This window comes from Chelonia mydas, chromosome 27, assembly GCF_015237465.2.
Source record: "Chelonia mydas isolate rCheMyd1 chromosome 27, rCheMyd1.pri.v2, whole genome shotgun sequence".
Lineage (NCBI taxonomy): Eukaryota > Metazoa > Chordata > Testudines > Cheloniidae > Chelonia > Chelonia mydas.
This window is the reverse complement of record NC_057860.1, coordinates 12,245,431-12,272,171: the sequence shown is the minus strand read 5'-3', so window position 1 is coordinate 12,272,171 and position 26,741 is coordinate 12,245,431. Positions and strand designations below refer to the sequence as shown.

Below are 26,741 nucleotides of genomic sequence, written 5' to 3'. Positions count from 1 at the left end.
AGTAAATACAAGAGACAGGTCTGTGTGGGAAGGGACGGGAGGCAAAGGAGTGATCCGAAAGGGGGCTGAGATCCTGGGCCAGGAGGCGGTTCAAGGGGGCCAGGCCATTTGGGGCTGGGGAACCCGCAGAGCTTCGCCAGCTTCACTTTAACGCTAATTGGAGCTTTTAATCTTCAGTGACTTTCCGCTCGGGGGGCCGGCAGGCGCGCCAGCTGTGCTGCAATTCCACCCGCGCCGGCTTTTTAATCAAGCCGCCTTCGCCGCGGAGGGCTGGGGGAAGGGAGGACGCAGAGCAGGGTCGCTGAGGCCGGGCGGCCTGCTAGCCCTAGCAAGGGAAGCTAGTGCGCCTGGTGCCCCCACGCCCGAGACCTGAGCTCGGAGATCTCAGGCCAGGGCCAAGCCCGGGAGTTCAAAGGGCGGCTGGGCTGGGGAGGTCTCATTCCAGGCATCCGGCCTGCACCGCGCTCCACCCCATTGTAGCAAACAGCACAAGGACTGAAAGGACCCCGGAGCCAGACTGCCAGGCTGGGTCCCTACAGCTCCGGGCTGGGCTCCAGCAGCGGGGGGACAGGGGAATCTGACACTGCAAGTTCAATAAGTGAAGCTTCCTTGGCAGATTACTAAAGTCTGATCTCCCGTGTAGCATGGGCTAGAGACCCTTCCCCAGGGGTCCCTGCCTCCAGCCCAGATCTTACGGCTGAGCCAGAGCAGAGCTTCTAGAAAGAGACATCCAGTCCTGAGTGGAAGACTCACCCATGTGATGGACAATCCACCGCAGCCCTAGTGGTTAATTCTCCTCCCTTCAAATTCTGCACCTTATTTTTAGCCTGAATCTCTCTGCTTCCGCTGCCAGCCATTGGCTCTTGCTCTGCCAGAGTGGAGCCTTCTCCCTGTCTAGCTAGTTACAGATCAAATCGCCTCTTAATCTCCCGCTAAGCTAAACCGATCAAGCTTCATAAGTGCAAATCATGCAAAGGCGGCGAGGGAACAGAACAATCCGGTGAAGGTGGCCACTTGCCCCGGCTCGTACGTGGGTTTTCTACAGCACCTGCCAGCAGAGTCTCGCAAAATGGCGAGATTTAGGCTGAAAACGCCTATGGGATTTGCCACCCAGTTCTCCTCTCAGCCTCCCTCGCCCTACCCCACATCCCTCCCTCTCTGGCTCAGGGATGTGACACTTTTGAGCTTGTGGAAGGGTGATGGTCAAACACAGGGATCGGTACTGAAGAGAGGTTTGCAGGCAGCTGTCCCCGAGGCCACCTCGATCTTTCAGGAAGGATGACCCCGTCACTAGGTGCTAACCTGGGACTTAGGAAACCCAGGTTCAATTCCCTGCTCTGCCACAAACATACTGTATGATCTTAGGCAAGTCACTTAGTTGCTGTGTGCCTCAGTCTCCCCACCTGTACAGTAGGGATAATCAGGGTGCTGCGAGGATAGATACCTTAAGAGAGTGTGATGCCCAGTCACTACGGTGATAGGGCCACATAAGTAGCACAGAGAGAAGAGAGATTTCTTTTTCCCCCCGAGTGGAAATGCAGGATGAAGCGCCACTTCTGAGCTGTTCAAATTGTTCTTTGCAATTAACCCTGGATTGGCCCTGCCAGACAGGTGCCCAATTGCCAAGCTCACCATGGCCCTGCTGAAGCTCTCACGCAGGCTCCTCGAGCACCGACTCACCTCTGGGTGGCATCCACAAATTTAACTCCCTCGCTGTCTTCGATGAGAGAAGCAGGGACTCTGGAGAGCTCTGCAGGGCCTTTCACACCACAGCCCAGGGCAGCAGGCTCCCAACCCTGCGGGGTGTTGAACCAAGCCCTGGCCATGGGAACCTGCATCGAGTTTCTGGTTTAATGTCTGGGTTGAACAGACAGAACCAGGGCTGGGCAGAAAAAAGGGCAGAAAATTGAATGAACTTTTTTTCAAAAACTTGGCTCTTCTTAGAAATTCCAAATTTTGAGGCATTTCTAGGAGCCCCTGAGAAACCACTGAAACAGAAGCACATTTCATTGACATTTTCCCCCACGTGGTGGAGGGAAATTTGGGTTCTGTGACCTCTAACCCAGTAGTTCTCAACCTTTCCAGACTACCGTACCCCTCCGAGAGGTGGATTTGTCTTGTGTACCCCAAGTTTCATCTCACTTGCTTACAAAATCAGACAGAAAAATACAAAAAAGTGTCTCAGCCCACTAGTACTGAAAATTGCTAACTTTCTCCTTTATAGCAGGTTGCAGAGTAGCAGCCAGGTTAGTTGGTATCTGCAAAAAGAAAAGGAGGACTTGTGGCACCTTAGACGCTAACGATTTTCCACTGAATGCATCCGATGAAGTGAGCTTATGCTCAAATAAATTTGTTCATCTCTAAGGTGCCACAAGTCCTCCTTTCCTTTTATATCATGTAATTGTAAAATAAATTGCAAAACCCCCCAACCCTCCCCCCCCAGTTTGAGTAACACTGATATAGTCTAGAGAGCAGTACAAACAAGTCACTGTGTGTATGAAGTTTTAGTTGGCACTGACTTCGCTTGTGCTTTTCATGTAGCCTGTTGTAAAACTAGGCAAATCTCTAGATGAGTCAATGTGGCCCCGGAGAACCTCTGTGTACCCCTGGTTGAGAACCACTGTTCTGTCCCAAACACCCTGAACTGGTCATTAAATGAGTGGGCCGGGTGGCTTTTTATCTATCATTCTTAAGCACTTTTAGGACCACCCCTACATTACCCTAGTATCTGAGCTTCTCCACAATCTTGTATTTATCCTCACAACACCCCTGGGAGGCCAGGCAGGGCTGTAATCCCCTTTGTACAGATGGAGAAACTGAGGCACAGGGAAGCTAAATGACTTACCCGTGGTCACCGGGGGAGGAGGGGTGCTGTGGCAGAGCCAGGAATTAAACCCAGTTCTCGAGCCCCAGACTAGTGTCCTAACCACTGGGCCAGCTGTCTCTGAGGATGGCTGTTTTCTCAGCAAGCTATCTGAGCGAAAAGTAGGATGAGGTTGCTCTGGATCTACACGTGCGTTCTATGGATCAACGACTGGTCAAGAGCAACACGGGAAGAGGGTCTTGACAGTTAACTACAGGTCGAGTTCAGCGGGAATCCTGCAGGATTTGCACACACAAGGTCTCGAAGTGCGTGTTGCGGGGTGGTAGGTACCATTCAAGGTGCCTGAAGCATTCGGCGCTGATGCGTTTCCGTTTGTCGCTCGAAATCACCCAGCCAAGGTTTCACACAAAAAAGTTTCCACCGTTGCTGTCTCCACCTTGTTTCCGGTGTGATGGGTGGCCCACTCTGTGCCCCGAGTGGAGGGGTAACGAAGAGGTGGGGAAAGTTGTGATCACGCCAGCACTGCAGAGAGACGCTGTGGGGAAGCAGGCTGGTTCGCAGGCTCTGGCAGAAACAGGGATTCTGGGCCCCTCTTGTGAGCAAAGCTCAAGAGAAGGCAGGCGAGTTCAGCCCTATCGAGGAAGATGGCCGTGCAACACATTGTCCTGAGCATGCTCCACATCTCTCTCTAGTGGCTGGTCCACACACACGTCTGCTACAGCTCCCACCTAGGAGATTTCGGTAACAGTCGTGCTGAAGGTTGCGAGTTCAAATCCTGCTGCTCGGCAGCACGAGCACAGAGCCAGTTACTCCTGCAGAGAGGAGCGTGGCGCGGCTCTGAGCACGGACGACACACATCTTCTCCGCGCGGAACGGTCCCATGAGCACAGAGAGCCCAGAAGACCACCAGACGACGGCCAGTCACTGTCTATCTTCAGGGATCATCTGGGCCCCAGCACTGCAGTGTCCCAGAGGGGCTAAGTGACATGCTCATGGTTACACAGGGAGTCTGTGGCAGAGCGTGAAATTAAACTCAGCTCTTCAGAGTCCCGATTCAGGGCCTTCAGCACAAGGCCAGCTCTCCATCCTACTGGCTCATCCCTACGCTAAGGCCAAGCGCCTTCCCGCTCGCCATCGGCAGCCCGGCTCATGCAGGCTGCAAGGGCTTTTCCCTGCAACTGCCATCTGCTAATCCAGCACAGGAGCCTCTTTAGGCACCCACCTCCCCTCCCCCGTCCCACGCGGCTTATGAGAGCCATGAGGCCAAAATTCATTGTGCGCAAGCCAGGCCCCTCTTGACCGGAGGCCGAGTGTGAAACGCCAGGACAAGTGGGCAGTGGGGAACAGAAACCCAGGTCCCACGCGGATGGAAGCTTTGACAGCAAGTCGCTCTCCCCAAGACACAGCACGTGGGAGAGGAATGCAAGCAGGGATGGGAAAGGGGGTCTCTTGTTAGGACGCACAGCTGCCTAAGAGATTCCAACCCAACCGGCATGTGTGGGAAGGGGGGAGGGGGAGGTTTACTGGTTTGCAGTGCCCTCGTGTGGCCAGAAAAGAGACTGGATTGGCTAACATCTTAACCTCCACAGATAAACACAGCCGGACACACACATGCACCAGAGTCCTGAATGTCATTGGAGGAACAATATCTTCCGTTCTTGAGTTTGGGTCCAAGTAGAAAGTAACTTGCAAACTGCTGGAAGCTAGCAGGGCTGGAGGGGGTGACGGGTGACCCATAGAGAGCTAGAGGGGTTGCAAACCTCTCAGACTAGCGTCTGGGCCAAGGTATTTGAAATCAAAAGCCCTGCGTCGTTAAAGCGGCAGCCAAAAAGCATGAGTCAGGCCCCAAACTATCAGGTCACCAGACTGACTTAAAAACGGGGAATTTTTTTTAAAACAAATCATACATTTGGGATTCTTTCTTGGCCTTCTGGTGTCCGAGCCAAGAATTCACGTTTTTAAGATTTCTCTGAACCATGAAGACTAGAAACTTACTTTGTATTTGAAAGCCGAGATTCGCACCTAAACCAGGGACTCTGGGGCTTTGAGAAAAACTGCAAATATTACAAGAAAAGCATGAGCGTTGGCAACAATGTTTAAGACCAATTTTCTTCCCCCCGCCCACCTCCAACCCATTCGATTCACACACACACACACAGAGCCCATCAGCTTGAAGTGTGTATCAGGGATATGTCACCTAACATACACCGCGCACACCCCAATACAGGATACAGAGGGCGCATATTATACATTAAATAGGTTGATATAGATCCTGCACTCTTGGATTACTCCCTTTCCTGCTCCATTTTTCACCTGCTGTCCTGAGCCAAACAACTCAACCTAATCACGTCAGCATCTGAGCTGCACTTTGAAACCAGCAGCATTCTGGTGGCTTTGAAATTCTTTGGGTGTTCACACAGCCCCTGCAGGATCCCTCCACCTGGCACACATGAAAGCATTTATTTTTGCAAATCCCCCCGCCCTGCCCCCGTAGTGAGGCAGGGAACTGTCATTCTCCCCATTTTGCAGGTGGGGGAAACTGAGGCACAAAGGGATGGCATGACTTGCCCAGTGTCCCACACGGGAGCATGACAGACCTGGGGTTTGAATTTTGAGGTCTAGAACCCCAGTCCAGTGACTTATTCACAAGATCAACCTCTAGTCCAGTGTCACCCAAACTGTTCTTAAAAAAACTGGGAAAAACAAAGACTCTGCGTGCCACACAATATCAGTTTTAACAAACAGGTTCCAGGCCTAGAACACGCCACCAAGCGTTGCAGCCCACTGGGTATAGCTCTGGCCTGGGAGTCAGGACGCCTTGGCTTTATTTACAGCTCTGCTGCTGACTTCCTGTGTGACCTTGGGCAAGTCACTACCCTACCTGTGCCTCAGTCTCCCCCTCTGTAAAACGGGGGGATAACAACACTCATCTTCTGTGGCAAAAACCTGAAGAGCTGGGGATGAAAAGCACTAGGCAAGAGTTATGTATTATTATTAATGGAGAGTTCCTTGGCTTTTTGCATCGAATGCAGCAGCAATCATCCATTTGAGAGGACAATTCTTTTTCAAACACTTAAGCAAAGGTGGTAGCAGCTTTGGAAGGAAACAGGTCATATTACAGCGGAAACCTGTAACGCAGATATAAATAGTACCTGGAGGGAGAAATGTAGGTGTGAAAATTTAAAGTGACAGACTAACTTTTGTTAACTTTAAATGTGCTCGCTACGAAATCCTGACCACAGTGCTACACGGTCACTGTGCTGAGAGCGACATCTGGTGGCTATTTCATGCTTCCACATATGGCAGGCATTACTGGGTGATTCCGAGCCCTTCCAACACCTCCATTCCCAGGGTGCATCTACACTGCATTGTACACCCAGGTCTGTGGGGCCCGGGCTTGGGGACATGGTGTTTCCATGCCCGTGGCTTGAGCATCCACCCTACATTGTAAAGCTTGGGTTTATAATTGCAGGACCCAGATCTCGCAGCCGGGTCCTGAGTGCTTGCTGTCCAACGTCCGACTGACTTGTGTGTGGACGGAAGAGGGGCTTGGGCTCAAACCCGAGTCAGAGCTTGGGCTTAGTGTGAATGTAGACATACCCTCAGTGTCTGGAAATGGATCCATAAATTAGGTGAGGATGGATCCACAAAGGACAGGTGCGGCCTTCATGGCTGACCATCTGCAGCCATTAACTTGGATCCTGGATGTTTTGTCCATGTTTGGTTTGCACCCAATGCCCCAGCCCACTCTTCAGAACAAAGCAACGCCTGCTGTGGGGAGCAGATTAGGGAGTAGCTGCAAACAGCTTCCTATGGCCACAGACTGCCCATTGGCTCCCAGTTACGGTGAGCTCTGAGCCGCAGCGTCCTGATCTGGATCCAGACTCTGTAGCCAGTTCATATCTAGCACAAGAGTCTGACCTGTAAGTAGCAGCCCTGCAGCCTACCATGTGCAAGAGGGACATGTCATGGTGTCAGAAGTAAAGGCACCCAGAAGAGAGCACAAACAGAAGGAAAGCAGCAACAAAGGTTGCAGGATCTGTCTCATGAACATGCCACTTTCAGCGCCCCAGAGAACTTCAGCTTTGCCACACCTCCAGATAGGGACTGGCTACAGAGCTTCTATTCCAGAGAGAGAGAGACTAGAAATGTGTCTTCAGTTCACTGCTAGCTCTTGCTATTAGCAGCTCAGGTAGGTTACACATGGTACCTTCTCCTGGCTAAACAGGGTATTGCAATTTAGCGTTCCATTCCATCTCCCGCTGTAAGTTTTACATTCCTACCATTTACAAATCGTGCTCTATCATGCTGTCTTTAGCGCTCAGTACGTATCAGTCTCTGGATTATGCTGGTTTTCTAATTACACGATTAGCAGCCCTACAACGGGATCCATAACCAGGGCTCCCAGGTGCTGCCACAAAACAAACAAACAAACAACAACATTAGCTGGTAGCAGTAGAAGGCTGTTATCCACTGGGAACCAGCTACCAGCAGGAGGACACTTTATAAGCATGCGAGACTTTATCCAGTGTGGGTTGGCTTAGTGGCATCTCATTTCTTTTCTGCCTTTATAGACTGTTCTAAACCATTCCTCGCCTGCCTTGAGCTTTCCCTCTCTCTAGCACAACCCCCGCCCCCAGTTAGCAGATACACAAGACCCCATCACAACAGGACAGTTTGCAGCCAGCCCTTGCAGCTGGGGTTGGTGCAGCTCCTCGACCATTGGTTACTTACGAAGGAAGAAGGCTTAAAGATGCCAAGGTGCCATGGGCCATCACCCTCCACAATGAGCAGGGACTCTCAGACAGGCGTTGGCTAAAGGCATACTCCAGTCAGGCATCAGCTGCTAAGAGACGTGCCAGCACCCGACCTAAAACAAAGAAGAAGATTATACATGAAGGTGTATTGAAGGAAGGGGCTGCAGAGTGAGCCTGGCCATCCCCGAAGGGAGGTTATTCAAGCCTCTGTTAAAAGAAAGAGGGCATTGAATCTGTTCCCAGCACAAGAGTCCTGGTCCAGCAGTGAGGCTCCCTGGAGCTGCTTCAGTAAAACATAGTAAATAAGAGTAATTTAGCACAGACTACCTTTCTCCAGCGTGTTCACTGGTCATATTTGTTCGCATGTACTGAACGTTAAACAAAAAGGGGAGTGCTTTAGACAGTCTTGGAAAAACCCCTTCCCTTCTGCTCTGAGAGACACTGCACAAGTTAGTGCAACACCGCAGGGTGCAGAGAAAGTCCCAAGGAACAGCCCACGGCTCCCATTGCCTTTACTGTAGCCCAAGTCAAGAAAAACCTTAGCAGAGATTTAAACTGCCCAGCTGCCCTGTCGATATTTTATAAGAACAACTGCGGTCTCCCCATGTTATGGCAGCAGAGAAGTGGAAGAGAAGTAATGAGCATTAGCCCTTCTCTAGCAGCTTTCCCAGAGGATCTCAAAAAACTTTACAAAAGGCAGGTCAGTCTCATAAAACATTTCACAGGTAGGGAAACTGAGGCACAGGGACTCACTCAAAGTCACTGAGTGAGTCACCGGCAGAGCCAGGAATAGAACCTAGGAATCCTGGCGCCCATTCTCCTGCTCCAGCCACTAACCCCTACTCCTTCCTCTTGCCCAGCAGTACGTAAAGCTGCAGCACTCACAGTTATGGCCCTTAGTGAAAGAGCAACAGGTGTTTAAAAATAACCTTGCTGGAAACCGCAAGACCAACGAGGCAGCACGCACTGATTTCCAGCCACTACTTTGGTATTATTATTTGTATTTCGGCAGCATCCAACAGCCACTTTTCAGAAGCAAGGCCCTGTTGGGCTGCGCATCATACACAACACAGTCAGGAGACGCAGGCCCTGTCCGCTTTGATTTCAGTGTTATGCTCCGTTTCCTTTTTCTTCTCAATCATCGATTCACATGCATAGGTGATGGGATTTATTTTCGTATAGACATTTAATAACAACCACCCCTCACTCTTATATAGCATTTTTCATCAGTAGATCTCAAAGCACTCTACAAAGGGGAACAGTTTCATTATCCCCATTTTACAGATGAAGAAACTGAGGCCAGGATTGGGGAAGTGACTTGCCCAAGGGGTCACCCAGCAGGCCAACAGCAGAGCCAGGAATAGAACCCTGGTCTCCTCAGTCCCAGCCCAGCACTCGATCCACTGGACCACACTGCTACATCCACTGAGACTTTAAAAAGCTGACTTTTTAGAAACACATATTAGGACCTCTCTAGCCCCTTATTCAGAAAATATTTAACCTCTCCATAGCTACGACAGCCCAAAGGCACCACTTGCTTAACTGTAACATCCATGGAGCTGCCCAGGGGCCAAGTTGAGCATGTGCATATGTGATTTGCAGAATCAGGTCCTGTGTGCCAGAATTACAGCAAATGGCTAATCTACAGCCAAACAGCAGCCGCGAAGGACGAGCCATTGACTCCTTCAAAGCCTCACAACTAGAAATCTGAGAGGAGACCCCGTTAGCCAGCTCTTCCTCCCCTGCTAAACAGACCCCATGACTATCAGCAAGCTAGGGACCTGGTTCCATCACAGTTAACATAAGAACAGCCATAATGGGTCAGACCAATGGTCCATCTAGCCCAGTGTCCCTGTCTTCCAACAGTGGCCAATGCCAGATGCTTCAGAGGAAATGAACAGAACAGGTAATCATCAAGTGATCTATCCCCTGTCACCCATTCCCAGCTTCCAGCAGTCAGAGGTTTAGGGAGACCCAGAGCATGGGATTGTGTCCCTGAGCACCTTGGCCAATGGCTACTGATGGATCTATCCTCCATGAACTTAGCCAATTCATTTTTCTACCCAGTTATACGTTTGGCCTTTACAACATCCCCTGGCAAGGAGTTCCACAGGTTGACCGTGCGTTGTGTGAAGAAGTACTTCCTTTTGTTGGTTGTAACCCTGCTGCCCTATTAGTTTCTTTGGGTGACCCTGGCTCTCGTGTTATGGGAAGGGATAAATAACACTTCCCTGTTCCCTTTCTCCACCCCATTCCTGATTTTATAAACCCCCATTACGTCTCCCCAACCCACGCCTTGATCGTCTCTCTTCTAAGCTGACCAGTCCCTGCCTTTTTAGTGTCTCCTCGTCTGGAAACTGTCCCGTACCCCTCACCATCCTTGTTCCACATGTGCAATGTGGATGGGAACTAGCTGTGTCCACTTAGACATCGCCCACCTCCATCCGCCACGCGAAAATGGGCAAGATTTTCAAAAGTGGCTAGTGATTTCAGGGGCCCCACTTCAGACTTCTTTAAAGGGGCCTGATTCACAGAAGGTACTCAGCACCCACCCTCTGGAAAATCGGAGAGTTTCGAAGAGGTCTCAATTCCGGGCCCCCCCAGAACACCTTTGAAAAGCATGGCCACGGTAGCTATTTTTACTTGCCCGTGTGGATATAATCATGTTAGAAACCCATGTTCTAACCTAGGGATCTACCAGGCTTACAACATGGGGTTAGCATGTGGCCCACCCATTTCCCCCCACCCAGACACGGTAAAAGAAACATGCCACACCCACATGGTGGTTTTTGGGGTAGAATTCCGCCTCCGCCCAAGACTTCGCAGCCTGGTGTCAAGACAGTGGTGACGTGTTGTCCACACTACAACTTTTACCTCTACTGTACCTGGGGTAGAATCACAGTGTAGACAATGGGATCAAATTTAGGAGCCTACGTCTCATTGAAAGCCTCAGTCACTTCAAAAAGGACACTGAGGTGCTTCTGAAAATGTTACCAAGTACTGTAGAGGTGACCTGAAGAGGAGGTGGGATGGAATTTAAGCTGGGGGCCTCCTTTTTCCCCCTCTTTAGGATAGGAAGAGAAGCACTGAAGGGTTCTTTATCTTTTTACTGTTAAGGGTTTTCTCCCTGCCTTGTTGTTTTTTTTTACAGTAGAAATTCAAGGCTTGTCTGAACCGGGTGCCTCTCTCAGGACTGAAGACTTAGCGCCATGACGACATCATGAGAACCAAGCCAGTGAAAGCTGAGCCATTGACAGGGGAAGACATTCGCAGTCAGACTATTGGGTGGGTGGGATGGTTTCCATCAATAGCGATTGACAAATACAAATGGCCTGTTAACATTTTGGAGAAAAGAAGCCTTTGCTAAAGAACGCCCATTATTCAATTAAAGTTAACAAAACCTCCTCAGGGACCCTCTAATGAGTTCTCCAATGAAGTCAGGACACCAGAGGTGACATTTCTAATAGTTTTAAGGTTAAAAATGTTGTATTTATTTTTACAGTTTCAAGCTGTCAAGTTTACACCATTAAGCAAAATAAAGGGCACAAACCCAGTTAAAAACAAATCCTTCAAAGGTCTCTAATTTGGCTACTAAAATGCCAAGCTAACCGGCTGCAACAGCACCTCAAAGTACCTTGGGAGCAATAATACTTTAGGTGCAAACCCATCAAACATAACCTTCTGTAGTGGATCCTGCCTCTCCTTGCCAGCACACATTCAGGCAACTAGATAAGCTGAATCTTGCCTCAGTGATCCCACCTGATTCACTGTAACCTGGGGACGTCCTGTCCCTTGGCTGGAAAGGATGGGATGGCAGCAGTTAACAAGTATCCACTTTCTGCAGAAACATCTCCGTTTTTCATATTCCCCCAAATTGGGGTGTTTCAATTTGGATATGCTGCTACTGGGCCTCATGGGAGTTACAGTGCAGTTGCCGAAAGGTCTCCATTCTCCTATCTGGGGCAGGGTTCCCAAGTGGACATCTCCCGTAATGTACCATGGCCAGGGATTTCCAAGACACATGGCTTCTGCCTCTCCAAGGGGAGAGATCATGGGAGATGTAGTCCAATCAGGCAATCTGTCCTTTAGAGGAGAATGGGAGCATGGGGCATTTGAACTACAACTCCCATGAGGCACCACAAAACCAGATCCAAATCAAAATATGTAGAGTGTCAGCTGAAGTTTTTTGGTTTCCAAATTCTTGCTAAACAAAAAAAAAAGTTACCATTTTTCATGAGGGGAAAAAAAAAAATTCAACCAGCGCTACTAAAGACTAGGCCATGGACTGCAAGATTGGGATCACAGAGTATGCAAAAGAAAGCAGTGATCAGACAGCTGTAATTACTGAGAATGGCAGGGACCAGTGAGGACAGAGCCAGGAATGGCCTTTTTCAGCAAACAGGCTATAAACGTATTGAACCTTAAGTTGTCTTCCAACCAGAGGGCTGTCCTGGGCCAGTGGTCACCATGGCTTGGCCCAGGGGCTCAGTTCCACTACCGATGTCCCACCCTGCAACATGGGCTAATCAAGATGGGCCAGACTTTTTTGCAAAAAAGAAATGGATCATCATCCAGTCTCTGAGAAGCAGGGCACCTGCAGTAGACGCACCCTGAAAGGTGCCATTGGTTACTAATCTATGGCCTGCATAATGCTGGAATGCAGGATGGAGGATCAGAACAGTTGCTTCTTGATTTCATGTCCGGGAATCTAAGGTTTCACTGCACCGCACTGAACCTGATCTGTAGCAAAAAGTCTTAAAAATACATAAAAGATGGGATTTCTGAATTTGATTCATGAAAAATATGAGGACCACGTGCACACACAGACACACGCCATTAGTCGGCAAATAATCACCTGTGGCTGAACCACTTGAATTTTGGACCTTCAACTTACGTATTAGATCTGATTCAGAGTAGAAGTGACCATTAGCTCCCTCTATGTACACACAGTGCCAAGAACACAGAGTGCAATCATCAGATAGAATAGAAATGATCTAGCCAGAAGCAAGGCAGTTCTGTTACCAAAACGTAGGCAAGAGGCTTTTCTTGGAGCAGAGCTAAAGCATTTAATGCCATTACCCTCTGCTTTGGATCTTAAACCAGCAGTATTGCACCATACTGTTTTAACCAAATGGAAACATGATCTTAACTAGACAAGGAGGAAAAATAGGAGTTTGCCAACATGTACAATAACCAGATTCCAGCTGTGTTTGCACCATTCTAGTCAGACCAAGAGGGAGGGATCTGTATGCTCATTCTGCCTCATCTTGGGAGCAGCAAGGGCATAGCTAGCCTGTGGAACTCATTGCCCCATGATGTCATTGCAGCCAAGAGTTTAGCAGAATTCCAGAAGGGATCAGCCATCTTTATGGCGAACAAGAGCAGCCAGAGCAAAGATTTTAAAAGTAACCAAGAGTTTTGGAATGTTCCTGTATTAGGGCAGAGCCAATCTCTAAGTGTCTGAAATTAGGAAGAAATCTCTCCAACCAGCAGATTAATCCATAACCACCTACTGCAAAATTTCTTGCACCTTCTGGTATGGTGCACAAGACACTGGACTGGAGGGGCCATTGAGTTGATCTGGTATGGGAATTCTAAGATGTCCATGAGAAACATTCGACGCAGCTTTGGTATCTCTACTGCCAATGGACAATGGATTTGGGAAGAAGGGGCAGGAGGATATGGGAATCTCAGCTGGGAGGGGAAAGGTACCAATAGGCCCACGGGAGAAAGGGGAGCAGTGGACATAGGTGGTGGGAAGAGGAGGAGTTAAGTTCAATGTTGGGGTTTTCACTCTGGCATTAACAGCACAGTCCCACAGCCAGCTTTAAAAGCCCCTTTGACACCGCACTGGGGAGATACACGAAGCAGCGCTGTGCACGATCGATACGGGCAGCGTGACGAGACTGATGGGAATGAAGCCCGGGGTTGCCAAGGCCTACATCACTGCAGGAGACAGAGAGAAGAGCCTTTTGGCTTGCAGCAAATCACAAAGTCCTCACAGCTGTAATGGGCCGCTAAAGGCTCCCGCAGGCCTTGCTCAGATCTGCTTAAGGCGAGGAGGGAGAGTTTTTAAAGGGGAAGAACTGAGCATGAAGACAATTACCATTGTTCATAGGAATCTGCTAATGGGATCCTTCAGAGGGACGACCCAAAGGATTGAAGATTTAACCTCCTTCCCCCTCCTTAAACCCAATCTAATTAATAAGAAGTCGGAGACGCTTTATTGCTTGGGGAACGGGATGAGACTAAATCAAACTAGGGCATCTACGACACAGCAGACGGGTTTGCCGTTGGATCGGCCCTTAGGAAAAAGCAGAAAGGGTAGGAAACATGGGACCTTTAAATTTTTGGGGCCAATAAAATAAGCAGGACTCTAATCAGTTTGACTACAAGATCTATGGGGCAGGTAATATATCTCTCTGCTGTCTGTACAGCACCCAGTGCAACTGGGATCTCTAGGTGCTACCGTAATGTAAATAAATGAGACGTTCAAGACATCCAGAACTTGTGCATTAGAACATACTGCACCAGCAAGAAGCAGAAAACACCCTTGACTGCAAACTAGAGAGGTAATGGGATAAGTTTTCAGTGATGGGTCTTACTTTCCAGGGGGGTTTGCTTCTTTTTGTTACAGAGGCCCCAGATTTTACCTTCCGCGCTATTTTAGTGCCATTATGTCAAATTTGGGCCCAGCCGTCCATTGGTCCCATATAAAAACTGCAAAAGCAGCCCCAGTTATGAACCTGCATTCTCAAGATAAAGGAACAGTCAGCCATACATCTGTCTGGATATTTTTTTTAAAAAAAACTTATTGCTACTTGTAACTCTCCTCCTCCCTTCCAAGATTCTTGTAACAAAGAGCCAGGAAAAATGACATTTACTTTTCCAGTTTGTTTATTTTGCACACTTGATAGTGCTTTGAGGCTAGTCAGTTTCCCGGGCTCCCATGTATAGTCAGTTTCCCAAGGTGTTTGCATGGGTCTTTCACAGAAGTGATGGAAAAAAAGACTATTTAAACCAGCTAGGAAAATGTGATTGTAAAACCATAATTGGCAGGGAGACTTGGGGCAAATACAGCAACTGCTGCTTCCCCTGACACCTTTTAGATGGACTACCTCACGAGTTAATTGCATCCCTTGAAGTCCTGGTGAAGCCTGTTTGAATGAGAGCAGAAGTATTGACAAGGGACAAACCATGGGTCTCACATTCCCCGTTTCAGACTGTGACCTACATTTGGGGCTCCTCACTAGGCTAAGTGCTGAGGAAGGCATCTGTATAGGGGTGAATGAACAAAGTATTGTCTACACAAGGCAGAAAATCAGACTCCAGTTCTCCCCAGTGCAATCACCAGCAGGAAGAGTCAGCAGAGCAGTCGGGGATTTAGTTGGATTAGATGAGATGGTAGGAAATCCATCTCAGCCTTGGCTATACAAGTTCTATCATTGCTATTTCCAGCTGAGAGTTACAGATCTGATTTTTCCCCCACATGAGACAACCTGTGGGAAGCGGGACCGCTGTTGCGTGGGATGGAAGGGCAACAGAAGTGGCCAAATAAAGTACCTTAAAAAGCATTTCAAATGTATTCCATTAGGCCAGGATTGTCAGAACAGTGGGCTGATTTTTGGTTGGCTAACGGCTCAGTTTTGGTGAACACTCGCTTAGTCCAAACCCGTGGGAGGAAATCTCTTTGGTAAGGACTCCTCACCCCCGCTGGTAAGGGCTAAGACGACTCCTGAAACATGAGTCATCCCAGAAGTCCTCCAGCAAAAGGGACGATGATACGATTTGACAGTCCTAAGGCAGTGGATAAGGCACTGGGCTGGGACTAAGGGGACCAGGGTGGTATTTCAGAAGCAATAAAAGTGCTAGGTAGTAGTGTTACTTCTGACTGGGGTTAACAAACAAGCCAAGGCCTGCAGTCTTCCTCACACATCATAAAGCAACAAACAAGCGTGCAGGCCCTTTAAACATAATCATTCCCAAGTCACCTTTAATTGTTCAAATCTACTGTAAGTTCTTAAGTGGGGGAGCAGTCTTGAGGTGAACACCGCTTAGACCCCAAATACAGAGTACTTTCTTCTGGGGGCATTGGTAAAGGGTTCCTGAGCCTTCCCCCCAGGGCACTAGTGCAGAACTGGCACAGGTAAATGAGGATTAATTCCCAATTTGCTGCGGTTTAGGGCCCAACCCCTTTGTGAAACCGGCTTCTCCAACTGTATGCATTTGCAGCAGTGTCCACAATGCGCCAGGCACTTCCCAAAGAGGGGGCCATTCCTGCTCCATCGAGCTCATGATTTAAAGAAAGTCACCAAAGCCCCAGTCAGGACAAACCAGCGGCTCTGGGCCTTTTCATTGGCAAAGTAGGCTAGGATTGAGGGAGCCCAGGAAACAACTCCCATAACCTTAGAGCAGAGCCAGGTCAGCAGTAGGTACAACGGCGGGACAGCTTGCACTGCGGCTGCCGGTTCTGCAACCAGGAGCTCTCAATCCAGCAGTTTACACTAGTACAAAACACACAATGGAGAAAGCTCAGTTTGTTGGTAAATGCAAAACATCATGGGGAGGGCGGGGGGAAGAAAACAACTCAACAGGACAAAGGAGCTCAGTGCTCAAATTTCATCTACCTTAGAGCTTCCCTTTTGATGGAACCATCAACCCCCTCTTTCCCATAAATGCTCCATAGAAATTATGATCTAGGATGTGTCTCAATCTTACCCTCCCAAGAAGTGCCATAATCTTTGATGTCCCACCATGTGGAACAGATAAAGCCTCTCCATGAATTATCTGAAAGACCCAGACAAAACAAACCGCACAGAACTCTTTCTGGCCGGAGTGGACCTTGTCTGGACTGGAACCTGCAATCAGGATGTTAACAGGCATTTCAAACCTTCTGGTTCCCTGCCCCATTCCACTGACCAAGCCATCTTCCTCTGTAGCTACAAACATCAGAGCCTCAAACTAATGTGACAATGGGAAAAATCAGCCTTGGATCTCTCTACTTCACCCATCAGGACCATCATCAGCTATGAAGAACCCGATTCTCAGCCATGGATCCCGCCATCTTTCCTCACACAAGTTTTCCACTGAAAATCAGTGGGAATTCTGCTTGAGTAAGGAGTACAGCCTCAAGCCTTGTGTTGGTAATTTTACTCTTGATGTGCAAGGCAGAATAGCTGGGCCACAGGTAGGATTAGGGTTTCAGCTACATCCAAAAACCTTTTCAACGTCCAACAGCAAACAAAGCAGGGCTGAACTGAAGATGCCCAACTGCATCTTCCTGATCCCAACCTTTAAAACATGGTATCAAAACGCCATTTAATTCTTCATACTTAGCAGCTCTCTGCCAGACTCATTCAGTGGGGACATCAATCAAGTCTGAGGCAGTCACATCGGGGGTGATGGATGGCAATGCAGATCCATTCCGTGGTGTCCCATGGCCAGGTAACAAGCAATTTGTGCTAAGCGAATGCATGCTGCTGGGAACCTGCCAAGGCTGTCCAACAATAAATGTCTTTCAGATAGAACTTCCCTCACATAGACTTATAATTCAGCTGGTTTTTACAGCTACCAAGAGTTTTGCAGAAACAGGGAAGCAAAGGAGTCCTCAATCAGGCAATGAGACACACCAGTCTCTAAGGGTCTAGGCTGACCGATCTGCCGGCTAACCTCTGCATTGCATCCCAATAAGCTCGATTTTTAAGGCTCCCTGGTGGAAGCACTTAAATCCCGATTATCCTTAACGAGGGCTCCTGCTTTATTACTCCCTCCGTTTATATCTGAGCAGGTGTGGGGGCACGGGAAACAGCTAGAGTTAACTCTTCACCCACTGCTCTCTGCGCCTATGCTGGCAAGGCATCCAGCCAAAGATAACATGGCAATTGCCATAGGGTTCTGGGCAAAACCATTCAATGTATTCATGGCTGCGGACTGTCACTTTGATTTGAAGATAAAAATGTGCTAAATCCAGTTTGATCTAGTTCATCACCTCCTCCCTTCCCCTGGGCTCATTCATGGTCATGGCAGCTGCTGTAACAATTAGATTCACAACACATGCACAGTAATCCTTTTACGGGGCTCTACCAACTCCCCCTTTCTCTAGAAGACGGGAGATAGCATCACAATAGGTAGATGAGACCCACTGAGATCATCTCATCTGCCCCTCTGCAAATGCAGGAGACAGGCCCAAGGGAGGGGAGCCTGGGTAGCAAACTGGTATCACATCATCTTAGTTTTGATTCTCTCTTGCTTGGCCTGTAGCCTAATTTTTGTCCTGGAGTCCTTAACTCACCCTGCTGGACCCATCTCTGCCAACACGCTTTCCCACAGCCTGAGGTGGAGACACACCAAGCCATGCTGTGATACTGAGGCTTCTCTTGGGAGCGGAGGTGTTAAATAAGATGCTTTTGTTTCTAAACCTCCCCCCTCAAATCTTTATATTTAATCTGGTTTCCGAGGAGAACCTGCTCTGCCTGCCCTGCTCTGAAAATGCAGTGACTAAACTCAGGAGCTCAGGCAGAACTAATCCTTCCCTTCCCTGTGCTCTTCTGCAAGCCAAGCTGGCAGTGCTTGGACGCAACTCCAACGGCACGGCCTAAACCCAAGGGAGGGATCTCCTAAGGGCCACAGTGGTGGAAGACCAGCCCACGTGGTGAGGAGGGGCCTCCTCTCCATGATGGGCAAAGGGCCGCTTTTTAATGTGTAAAGTCTCCCCACTGCCATGATTGGCCAACACCCTGCAGACTAGGCCCCCGTGTGGCCCTGGGGATGGCTCAGAAGGGCAGAGGAGTCAACGCAGCAGGCCAGCTGCCCTGCTAATAAGTCACCACAACAGGGGCAGATCCCTAAGTTTTGTCACTGCTTCCAAGCGCACAGCAGAGCATGAATCCCCGGTGCTGCCTCTTTCCCCGGCACCCACCCACTGCAAACTGATCTCTTTTAATAGCGTCAGAGGCAGGGGGGACACCAACCCAGGCCTCTGCCAGGAGAGAACAGGCCAGATCTAGGATTAGGGACTCTAAAGTCCAGCGAGGACTAGATGATCTGCACGCTCCTGATGGAAATGCCCTGATGATCCATCACTACCGGCACCCTGCCAGCAGGACAGAGAATGCCTGAGAGACGCCCATCTAGCAGGATGGGTGAGCAGACCTCTAGCTCAGGAAGGCGCTCAGGCATCGGTGGGGTGAGGACCATCTAAGCACCTGGATAGACCGGAACTGGACCCAGGCAGATCTGAGCGCACAGCAACCCAGTTTCCTTTCTCGGATTCTACCCCACCTCTGTCAGGGCAGGATTTGGCCCTACAGTACGGTCTAACAGGGAAATCACCTGGCCCTGTCAAGAGAGTCTCAGGCTAGACACACCCATCAAGGACAAAGGTCACTCAGGAAGGACGAGTTTAATTCACCCTGGAGGAATGAGCCAAATGTTACAATTCTGACATGGGTCTGGTGGCTTTCCCCAGCTTTAGAGGCCAGGCTTGTACGGCTGTGCCTTGGCTCTCCATAGGGATGGAGCACACAAATCGCAGAGAGCTAAGAGAATCCTCTGGTTTTAGCAGCTGCTTGGAGCAGGGTAGGAGAGGGCTATGCTATGGCTTGATTTGCATGAGTCAATACCCAGCATGCTTTGGCTCACAGTTCTGGTGCTGGGGGCGGAGCAAAAGCTGCCTTCCGAAGCATGCCACGTGGAAAGGGCAATTTTGTACGTAAGAGGGGATGGGACAGGTGGATAGCAGTAAGGACGGCACCCCCACGCACACACTAGGAACAAATGGTACAAGTCTCCCCACTGGGCGAAGGGCCACGCTCAACCCTAAGAGATTGGCACTGTGCTGATCTCAGGCAAATCAGCCCTTTAGTGAAAGGCTGTGATGGCAGCTGAGATCTTTGGGAAATCTGACGAAGGCTGCATCTTCAATGCAAAAAGTGTGTTCTTAACTCAGGTTACAATAGCAGTGAGGACGCAACGTGACTCGTCACTCAGGTTAGCAGCTCAAGTTAAAGCCTATACAGCAGCTTATCTGCTAACCCACGTTAAAAGCTGAGTTGCTATGTCCTCCCTGCTATTTTAACCTGAGTTAAGAACACATGCAGTGTAGACACACACAGAGTCTGGCACTCCCAGGGAGGTGAGAGGGTTGCTCAGGCCACGCCCACAGGAGGGGAGGGATAGGAGCCAGGTTTGCCTCCTCTCCCTCCATCCCCTTTCTCCCCTTGTTGCAGTAACTCCCACCCCTTTCACTTGTTACTGAGTCCCAGCAGCTCTTTGCCAGGCTCTAATTTTAGATCCCTGCGTTTCCTTCCACCCTCTGCTCCCTGTTCTCCTCTCAGCCCTACCACCAGCCAGCCCGCCCACCTTCATCTCTCCTTCCTCGTTCTCCCTTTTTAGGCCCTTTCCAATTCTTGTTGCTGCTTTCTCATCTAGGTCTCCAGACCATGATCCTCACACCGAATTAGCCCATGCTCTGGTTCTCTCCTTCTCCCTCCAGCTTGCTGATGCCACCATCCTTTCTTCATGGCCCAACCACGTCTCCCCACCTTCTGAAATTCTTGCACTGGCCTCAGCTCCTCTTTATGTATCACCTCCTGCCTAGTCAGACCCAACCTGGCTTCTGTGTTCATGTGTTCTGGAACACATGCCAGTAACCCAGACTGCACACCTGTCTGCTCTCCTGCAGCTCTTTTGGAAGGGACTGTTCCCTTTGTTCATAAACCCCTTGGCCCAGGAAGTCTGCTCTGGTTTGGCATGTTCACTAGTTGGGTGTGCACGATACACACCCAGTGGCATTATAATAATTTTCTCTCAATACACCTAATGGTCTTTCCTCCTCCAACTCAGACCTGGCTTGGCTTCTATTTCACCACTGCTTCCCCTCCTTCCATTCACTGTGTTTTCCCAAATTTGTCCTCCCCTTATTTTTCCCTTCACCTGTACAAACCTAAGATTTAAGTGTTGCCCAAATAAACGAAACGCCCCAGTGTCCAGAGCCTGTCCTCCACAGACCTAACCAGAGTAAGCATTAGAAGAGCACAGGTAACTTAAACACTTCAAAGCCACAGTTCTGAGCGACAGACAAGGAGATTCAGGGAAGGATGGAGACAGACTCCTGGGACTCTGGTATTGACTCAATTGAAAAGGATTCTCTCCACAACCTGGGCCTTATGAATGGACAATGGTACTTCAACAATGCATCTAAGAGGCTGGGACTATGTGTTGGTGCATTTTGGCAAATCCCATTCACCCACACCAACCAGCATTAAGGTAAGACCCACTTACCGGTATATCTGGCCATTCAGCATCAAGCTACAGTTGGGAATGGAGAAGTGGGAAAAGAGAATCCTTTAAAGGCAAAAGTTACCATATGTGCTTTAAAGACTACAATGAGGAGCGTAATAACTCAATGCAATGGAGCAAAAGATAATACAGTAACAGGAAATATTTAATTTTCCAATCTCCACTTTCCATTTTTATAAACTGAAAAAAAAAATTAATATATTACAAAATATCTGTACAGAGACAAAGGTACAACCAAAAAAAGGCGCGCTCAGTCTCAAAACAAAACTCAGGAGAGGTACAAGAAGGTGTTGGTATCAGACACTTCTCTGCTGGGGAACACAGTGGCTACAGCTTTTAGACATTGGTGTTAAACCCAAAGATGATCTAACATTAAGAAAAAAAAAAGGAGGGGTGAATAATCATCTAATGAGTTCCCTGTAACCTGTACCACCAGCTTATAATCACATACAGTTTGTTTTTTCTTTGTAAAATCCTTTAGTCTTCTACGTACAGAGTCCCTCAGGATAAATTCAGATATGGCTAACGAAAGGGAGTAAACAAACGCTTCCACCACCCTCCTTCCCCAGGATCACAAATACAAAGTAGAGGTTTGTGCCCCTTCCATCTACAGCTCCCTCCATCAGAAATGGAGCCACTTTCTCTCATCTGTTCTAGAGTCACCTGTGCAATGGAATTAATGTCTTCATGGTGCACTTAAGTAAACGCATTTTGGATGGAGCTCAGTGACTTTCCCCCCACTCTCATTCTAACTAGGAGAGATTTAATTCTGTCCAACTTTGCTCAGCATGTTTAAAGGGATAACAGATGAACAGCAAATACCATTTCCCCTCCCGCCAAGATCCCCTGGTATTCAAAGGCATGACCCAATGCTCACTGAAATAGATGGGTGCTGGATCAGGTTGAATATCAGGTGCATATGGGGGGCGGGAGGGTGTTTAAACTTAAAAACAAACAAACAAAAAATTCAGATTTTGTCTTGTTTTTAGATTCAGACTTGAAAGGGGAATGAAGATCCACTTTCACATTACCACTGCCTTTGGGATCCCCAGCATGGTTTTAGGGCATCCTGCATAATTTGTTATTGAATGATGCAATCAAAGAAACAAAATCAATGTAATAGCATTTGATGGTTTGTGACACAAATACGTGTATAGAAACAGCATGAATGGCTGTTCTCTTTATTCACGCTTATGGGGAAGCTGGCAGGACAAGTCAGGGTTCACAGCATTGCTTCTTTTCAGAGCCAAGTTTCACTACAAAAGCCAAGACAGATAGTGCCCTCGCATCTTGAGAGTTGCTCCACCCAGACAGACCGAGGAGCTCAACTAAAGTCAATACAGGCCTGGTCTCACGGAGCAGCTCACAAGACTGAGGTTCTTGACTAGAACTCCTGGAATTCAGTTCTGTTAGAAAGCAAATAGCACATAGATGGGGCCACATCAGAAGAATTCAAGTAGATTTTTGTTTTCCCCTAAAGAACACTAGTTTCTGGGGAGGCGGACAAATCCGTGGATGAAAACTGGTAACAAAAGTGGAAAGGAAATAAAAAATTAAAGAAAGAAAAGGATGCATCTGCTTCCTGCACAGACTCAGGACTGTAACACAATTCTCCTTCCAAAATTCAAACAGGCTTGGGAGGAAGAGCAGGACAACTAAAATGTGCCAGAATGTCTGACAGCTGCATGTTGAAAAGAAAAAAAATATATATATATTTAAATAAAATGTCTGGAGAGGTTATTCTGTTTTATTTAGTGCACTCTGCATTTTTACAGTACTATTTTTGCACATTAGGCATTAACTGGCAATTGAAAAAAAATCCACAAATTTACACTTGGAATTTTGCAAAGTGTGTTACTAGTCTTTGCTGAATTGACAATATAAGGATTTGCTATTTTAGTCATACAAATGGACTCGTATATATTACAGGATAATATATATTCTCTCTCCTTCTTCCACCTGCCTCTGGAAAGCTTTTCCCTACAGTCACTTGTCTGTGTTAATAAGGCAGATTTTTGCCCGGCAGGTCACGATGCACCACCTGCTGGGGGTAGGGCGTGGCTTTTATCTTAAAAAAACAAGAAAATAAATCCTTTTGCAATGATCAGAAGGTCTCACGGCCATAAAGTTTCTGATCCATTTTACACATCAACTCTGTCATTTTAAAAATTAAAAGAATAGATGTACGTTTTCCTTCAGAAAAGCCCACTTGGAAGAAAAAACCCAAAAATATGTATTCTTGTTTTATTAATTTGTTTTTTTTGTTTTGAAGCCTTACTGAAATGGACAACATTGCAATGTTCTGCAGGAGAAGAAAATCCATTGTAAATACTTTCTTGACCACACCAAAAATATATATGTATATAGAAATGATACATTAACCCTCGAAGTACTCAAACGCTGTCAGCCTGGTTTAAAACAGCAGACACACACACCACCAGCCCTGAGAGCATGATTGACATTTACAAAAGACACTCCCAGCTGGCAAAGTTTCCCTGCCAGAAAATTTCTGCTTTAAATCTTAAAATGTTTTAGATTTTAAGTATTACAAAGGTTTTTTTCTTGCTGTTGTTTTAAAGTCAGGAGTTCTCTTAGGCTCTTGAGTTTCTAAAAAGACCATTTCCACTGCAAATGTATGGAGGAATAATAATAATAATTAAAAAAAAAACCCAAAGAGCCCTTTCAAAAGCCAGTGCACTAAGGCTGCCATCAAAACACACCATCTAGGATCTGGGAGGGAGCGAGACTGAGCTTGTGATCTCCCAAGTGTAAAACTTTGAGAGACGATCTGACCTGAAAAGAAAGAGGAGGGTGAGGGGGTGTCCAGCAGCCTAGTGGAAAGAAGGGACGCTAAATAAAAATTTGTAATACAAACCAGTGCCATATCCTGGTTCTCCAAATCCAGTATAGGTGATCTAGGCACCAGTCCATGAATACTTTAAATAAAGACTGGGGACAAAAAATTGCCTTGGGAAACGGACCCTCTCCGAGTCCTACCTGAACACCAAGGTGGTTCTCTTTCTGAGAAGCCCGAGTGCCAGGCAAGTAAAACATTTTTATTTCCTTTTTCCATTTTTTTCTCCTTTTTCAAACGATTCCCCACCATCTGCAGCCTAAGGCAGAAACCAACTAACCAGGTGAGAAGTTTGGCTAGCAAAATGCCCAGTTAGGATTCTTACAGTATTTTGGAGGGCACCAGCTAGCGGCCTAGCGAGCAAGGAATACAACATAGAGCTTTGCAGTAGCCGAAATGTAGACAATACCTCGCTCTGGCAAAAAAAAAAAAAATAATAATAATAATAATTCATTTCACTAAAGGTTGAGAGGCAAGGGAGGGAAGGAGATCATCACAAAACTCAAGTCTCTTAATAAGGAACCCCTCTGCCCCTTCCCCCTCTTGGAGGCACTCTACTAGGCCCATGATAGGCCTTCCCATAAACGCCCCAGTTGTGACCTGTTCCTGTCCCGCTGGAGCCAGCAGTCCCTGGCCCCAGCTCGCTGTAGTTTTGAATTTTGGCCTCTGGGTGTGCCAGTGTGTTGTTGCTCCCCTCAGCTTTTACAAAGGACTGCCCAATAACCGAATGTAACGCTATGGGGACTCTGGTGAAACGGAGGTCCTGGTCCCCTGGAAACTGGACAGATCCTGTGCCCTGGTAATTGCTCGCCTCCCCATGGTGGCTCACAGAGCCCAAAAAGGTCCTGCTTTTCCCCAGAGTCTGGGCAGAGGGTTCTGTTAAAGTTTGGCCAGCATTCCGCTCGTCAGCACTGAATCCCCCCTCCGACTCCTCAGTGCCGTAAGTCCTGGACGACTGTGATCTGACGTAATCCGCAGATCTCAAGGCTTGGTGATCCTGCGTCGAGTGGCTTAGCGGCTCCGCCTCTTGCTGAGAAAAAAGCTGCAGCAGAGCAGCCGTCACAGCTGGGTTCAACTCCTGTGCTGCACTGGAGAGATCTCCTTCAGACAGAGGAGGTGGAGGCGGTGGTGGTCCAGGGGGCTCAGGGGGTCTCTTCTCTGGTGGGAGAATGCGAGGAGGACACGCTGTGGAAGGGTTACTTCTTTTAAACAACATCTTAAATCACATGTTAGCAGATATCAATACATTTACAGAAAACAAACAGCCCACCACTGGAGACAGCCTGCTTTCTGGGATGGACAGAGAAAGAGGCGGAGTTTTTAAAGCTGGTAATCCTTGAAAGACAAGTGTACAGTTCATTAACATTTTCCCCTGCTCTTACTCCCCCACCTCCCCACATTCTTGGCTCATCAAACACTGCTGCCCTAACACACGGGTACCTGTGAATACAATTCCTACTTCTAGATCAAAGACTAACGCAGCGAGGGAGAGAAAGACAGATGCGAAATCACATGACAGAGTGTGCGCCTTGCGAGCGCTACCTCTTGCTGCTGCAAAAGGACATAAGGCTTCAATGCTCTATTAATACACTTACTGGCAGCTGTATCTCGGGGCTAACTGTATGCAATTTTACTGATGAAGCATGGACCCACCGTGTAAAAATCAAGAACAAGTTTTGACCAAGATCCGAGCCTTAGAGCAAAACATAATTTCCCTTCTTCACTACTTAGGAAGCTTGTGACAAGAATTATATTTTTTACTTGGTTTGTTTTATAGCAGCTTAAGAAATAAATTTGCACAAGGACAGTCTTAAAAAAATATATATAAAACACTTAGAAGTATAAAAATGTTTTCACATGATTTACAGATTGCCAGTTACAAAAGGACAATCAGTTTCTTTTGTGCTCTGTTTTGCCCAGATTTGAACTAATAAGGATGTTTGTTTCAAAAAGATCTCCCCTTATGAGAACAAAATATTTTCTGCACATTGTCATGGTCACAACTCTGTCACTGGTGCCTATTTACTCCTGCTACTGAGTCAGTGGTAAGAACAAAGCGTTCTGCTTTCTTACATCACAACAGTGAAGGGTTCCATCCCATTCCCAGTTAAAGTGCAGTCACAGTCAGAAAAGTGACTATGCATTTAAAAAAAAAAAAAAAAAACAGAAGGAAGGCAATTTCCTATTGGACATATCTGCTTCCCTAGGTGTCTCTGTGTCAGTGTGCTGGCTTTACTGAAAAAAACAGTCCTGGCTCTTGTTAGGCTTGCAGAGCCAGCGCAGCCGTAAGAATGTGATTCAACGTGAGCTCATTGTCAACAACACGATCAGCTGAATGGATAGTGATTCTTGTTATTACCGATGATGTTATAAGATGCAGCAAGGACACAGCCTGAGAGCCAGAGCCTTGGTGGAATTTGCAACAATGGTAATTAAGAAAATCATCTTTTGACTTAAAGCAGATCAGATCTGGTCAGAACATAAAGCACACACTTCCCTGTAATATTTTTAAGTTTACTTTTCTGACTATTAATTGCTCTTTAAAACTAGGTTGTGTTAGAATCCAGAGGAGAAGCAAGACTCTTTTGGGCCAGTGCCCATTTTTCAAACAGTTAATAATAATGCAAGATGTTGCACTGTACTTGAACCTGTTCTACAATAATTATATTTCAGTACTGGGGCAAAAGTATGATCATGACTAAATTCTAATGGGTGTGTGCATTTGGATGGAGTGATTGCTATTACTGAAAAGCAAGGTCTTCAACTGTATTGCAGAGAGGAGCTGTGAATAAGGTTGAAAGCGGTTCTCCGGAGAAATAAGTTGTAATTCATATGCAGCAGAAGCTTCTATAATCTGCTGCTCCTATCATCCTGTGTTGCTCTGTTGGCAGTAATGGAAAATATGAATGCACATTTAAACTCACCTCTGGAAAGGAAATCCAAGATTCCACTGGCACAAGCGAAATCTTTTAGAAACAAACCTCTCTCTCTCTCACTATCTTAGGAA

At 47.6% G+C, this 26,741-nt stretch overlaps 1 protein-coding gene across 4 annotated transcripts in view; it reads right to left on the bottom strand.

Annotated features, from left to right (window-relative positions):
* The window catches only part of CDK12 (cyclin dependent kinase 12), a 72,845-nt gene that overhangs the window by 14,040 nt on the left and 32,064 nt on the right, over positions 1-26,741 (bottom strand). For 2 of the 4 annotated variants that reach the window (XR_005223491.2, XR_005223492.2), the window contains exon 14: positions 7,559-7,694. Coding sequence is in view for 2 of the 4 variants with exons in the window: in XM_007061959.4 (XP_007062021.2) it covers positions 24,246-24,919 (674 nt within the window). In the remaining 2 variants the exon portion in view is untranslated. Of the gene's footprint in view, positions 1-7,558; positions 7,695-21,007; positions 24,920-26,741 lie in introns of those variants that run through there. The other 2 variants (XM_007061959.4, XM_007061960.4) reach the window with 2 other exon arrangements.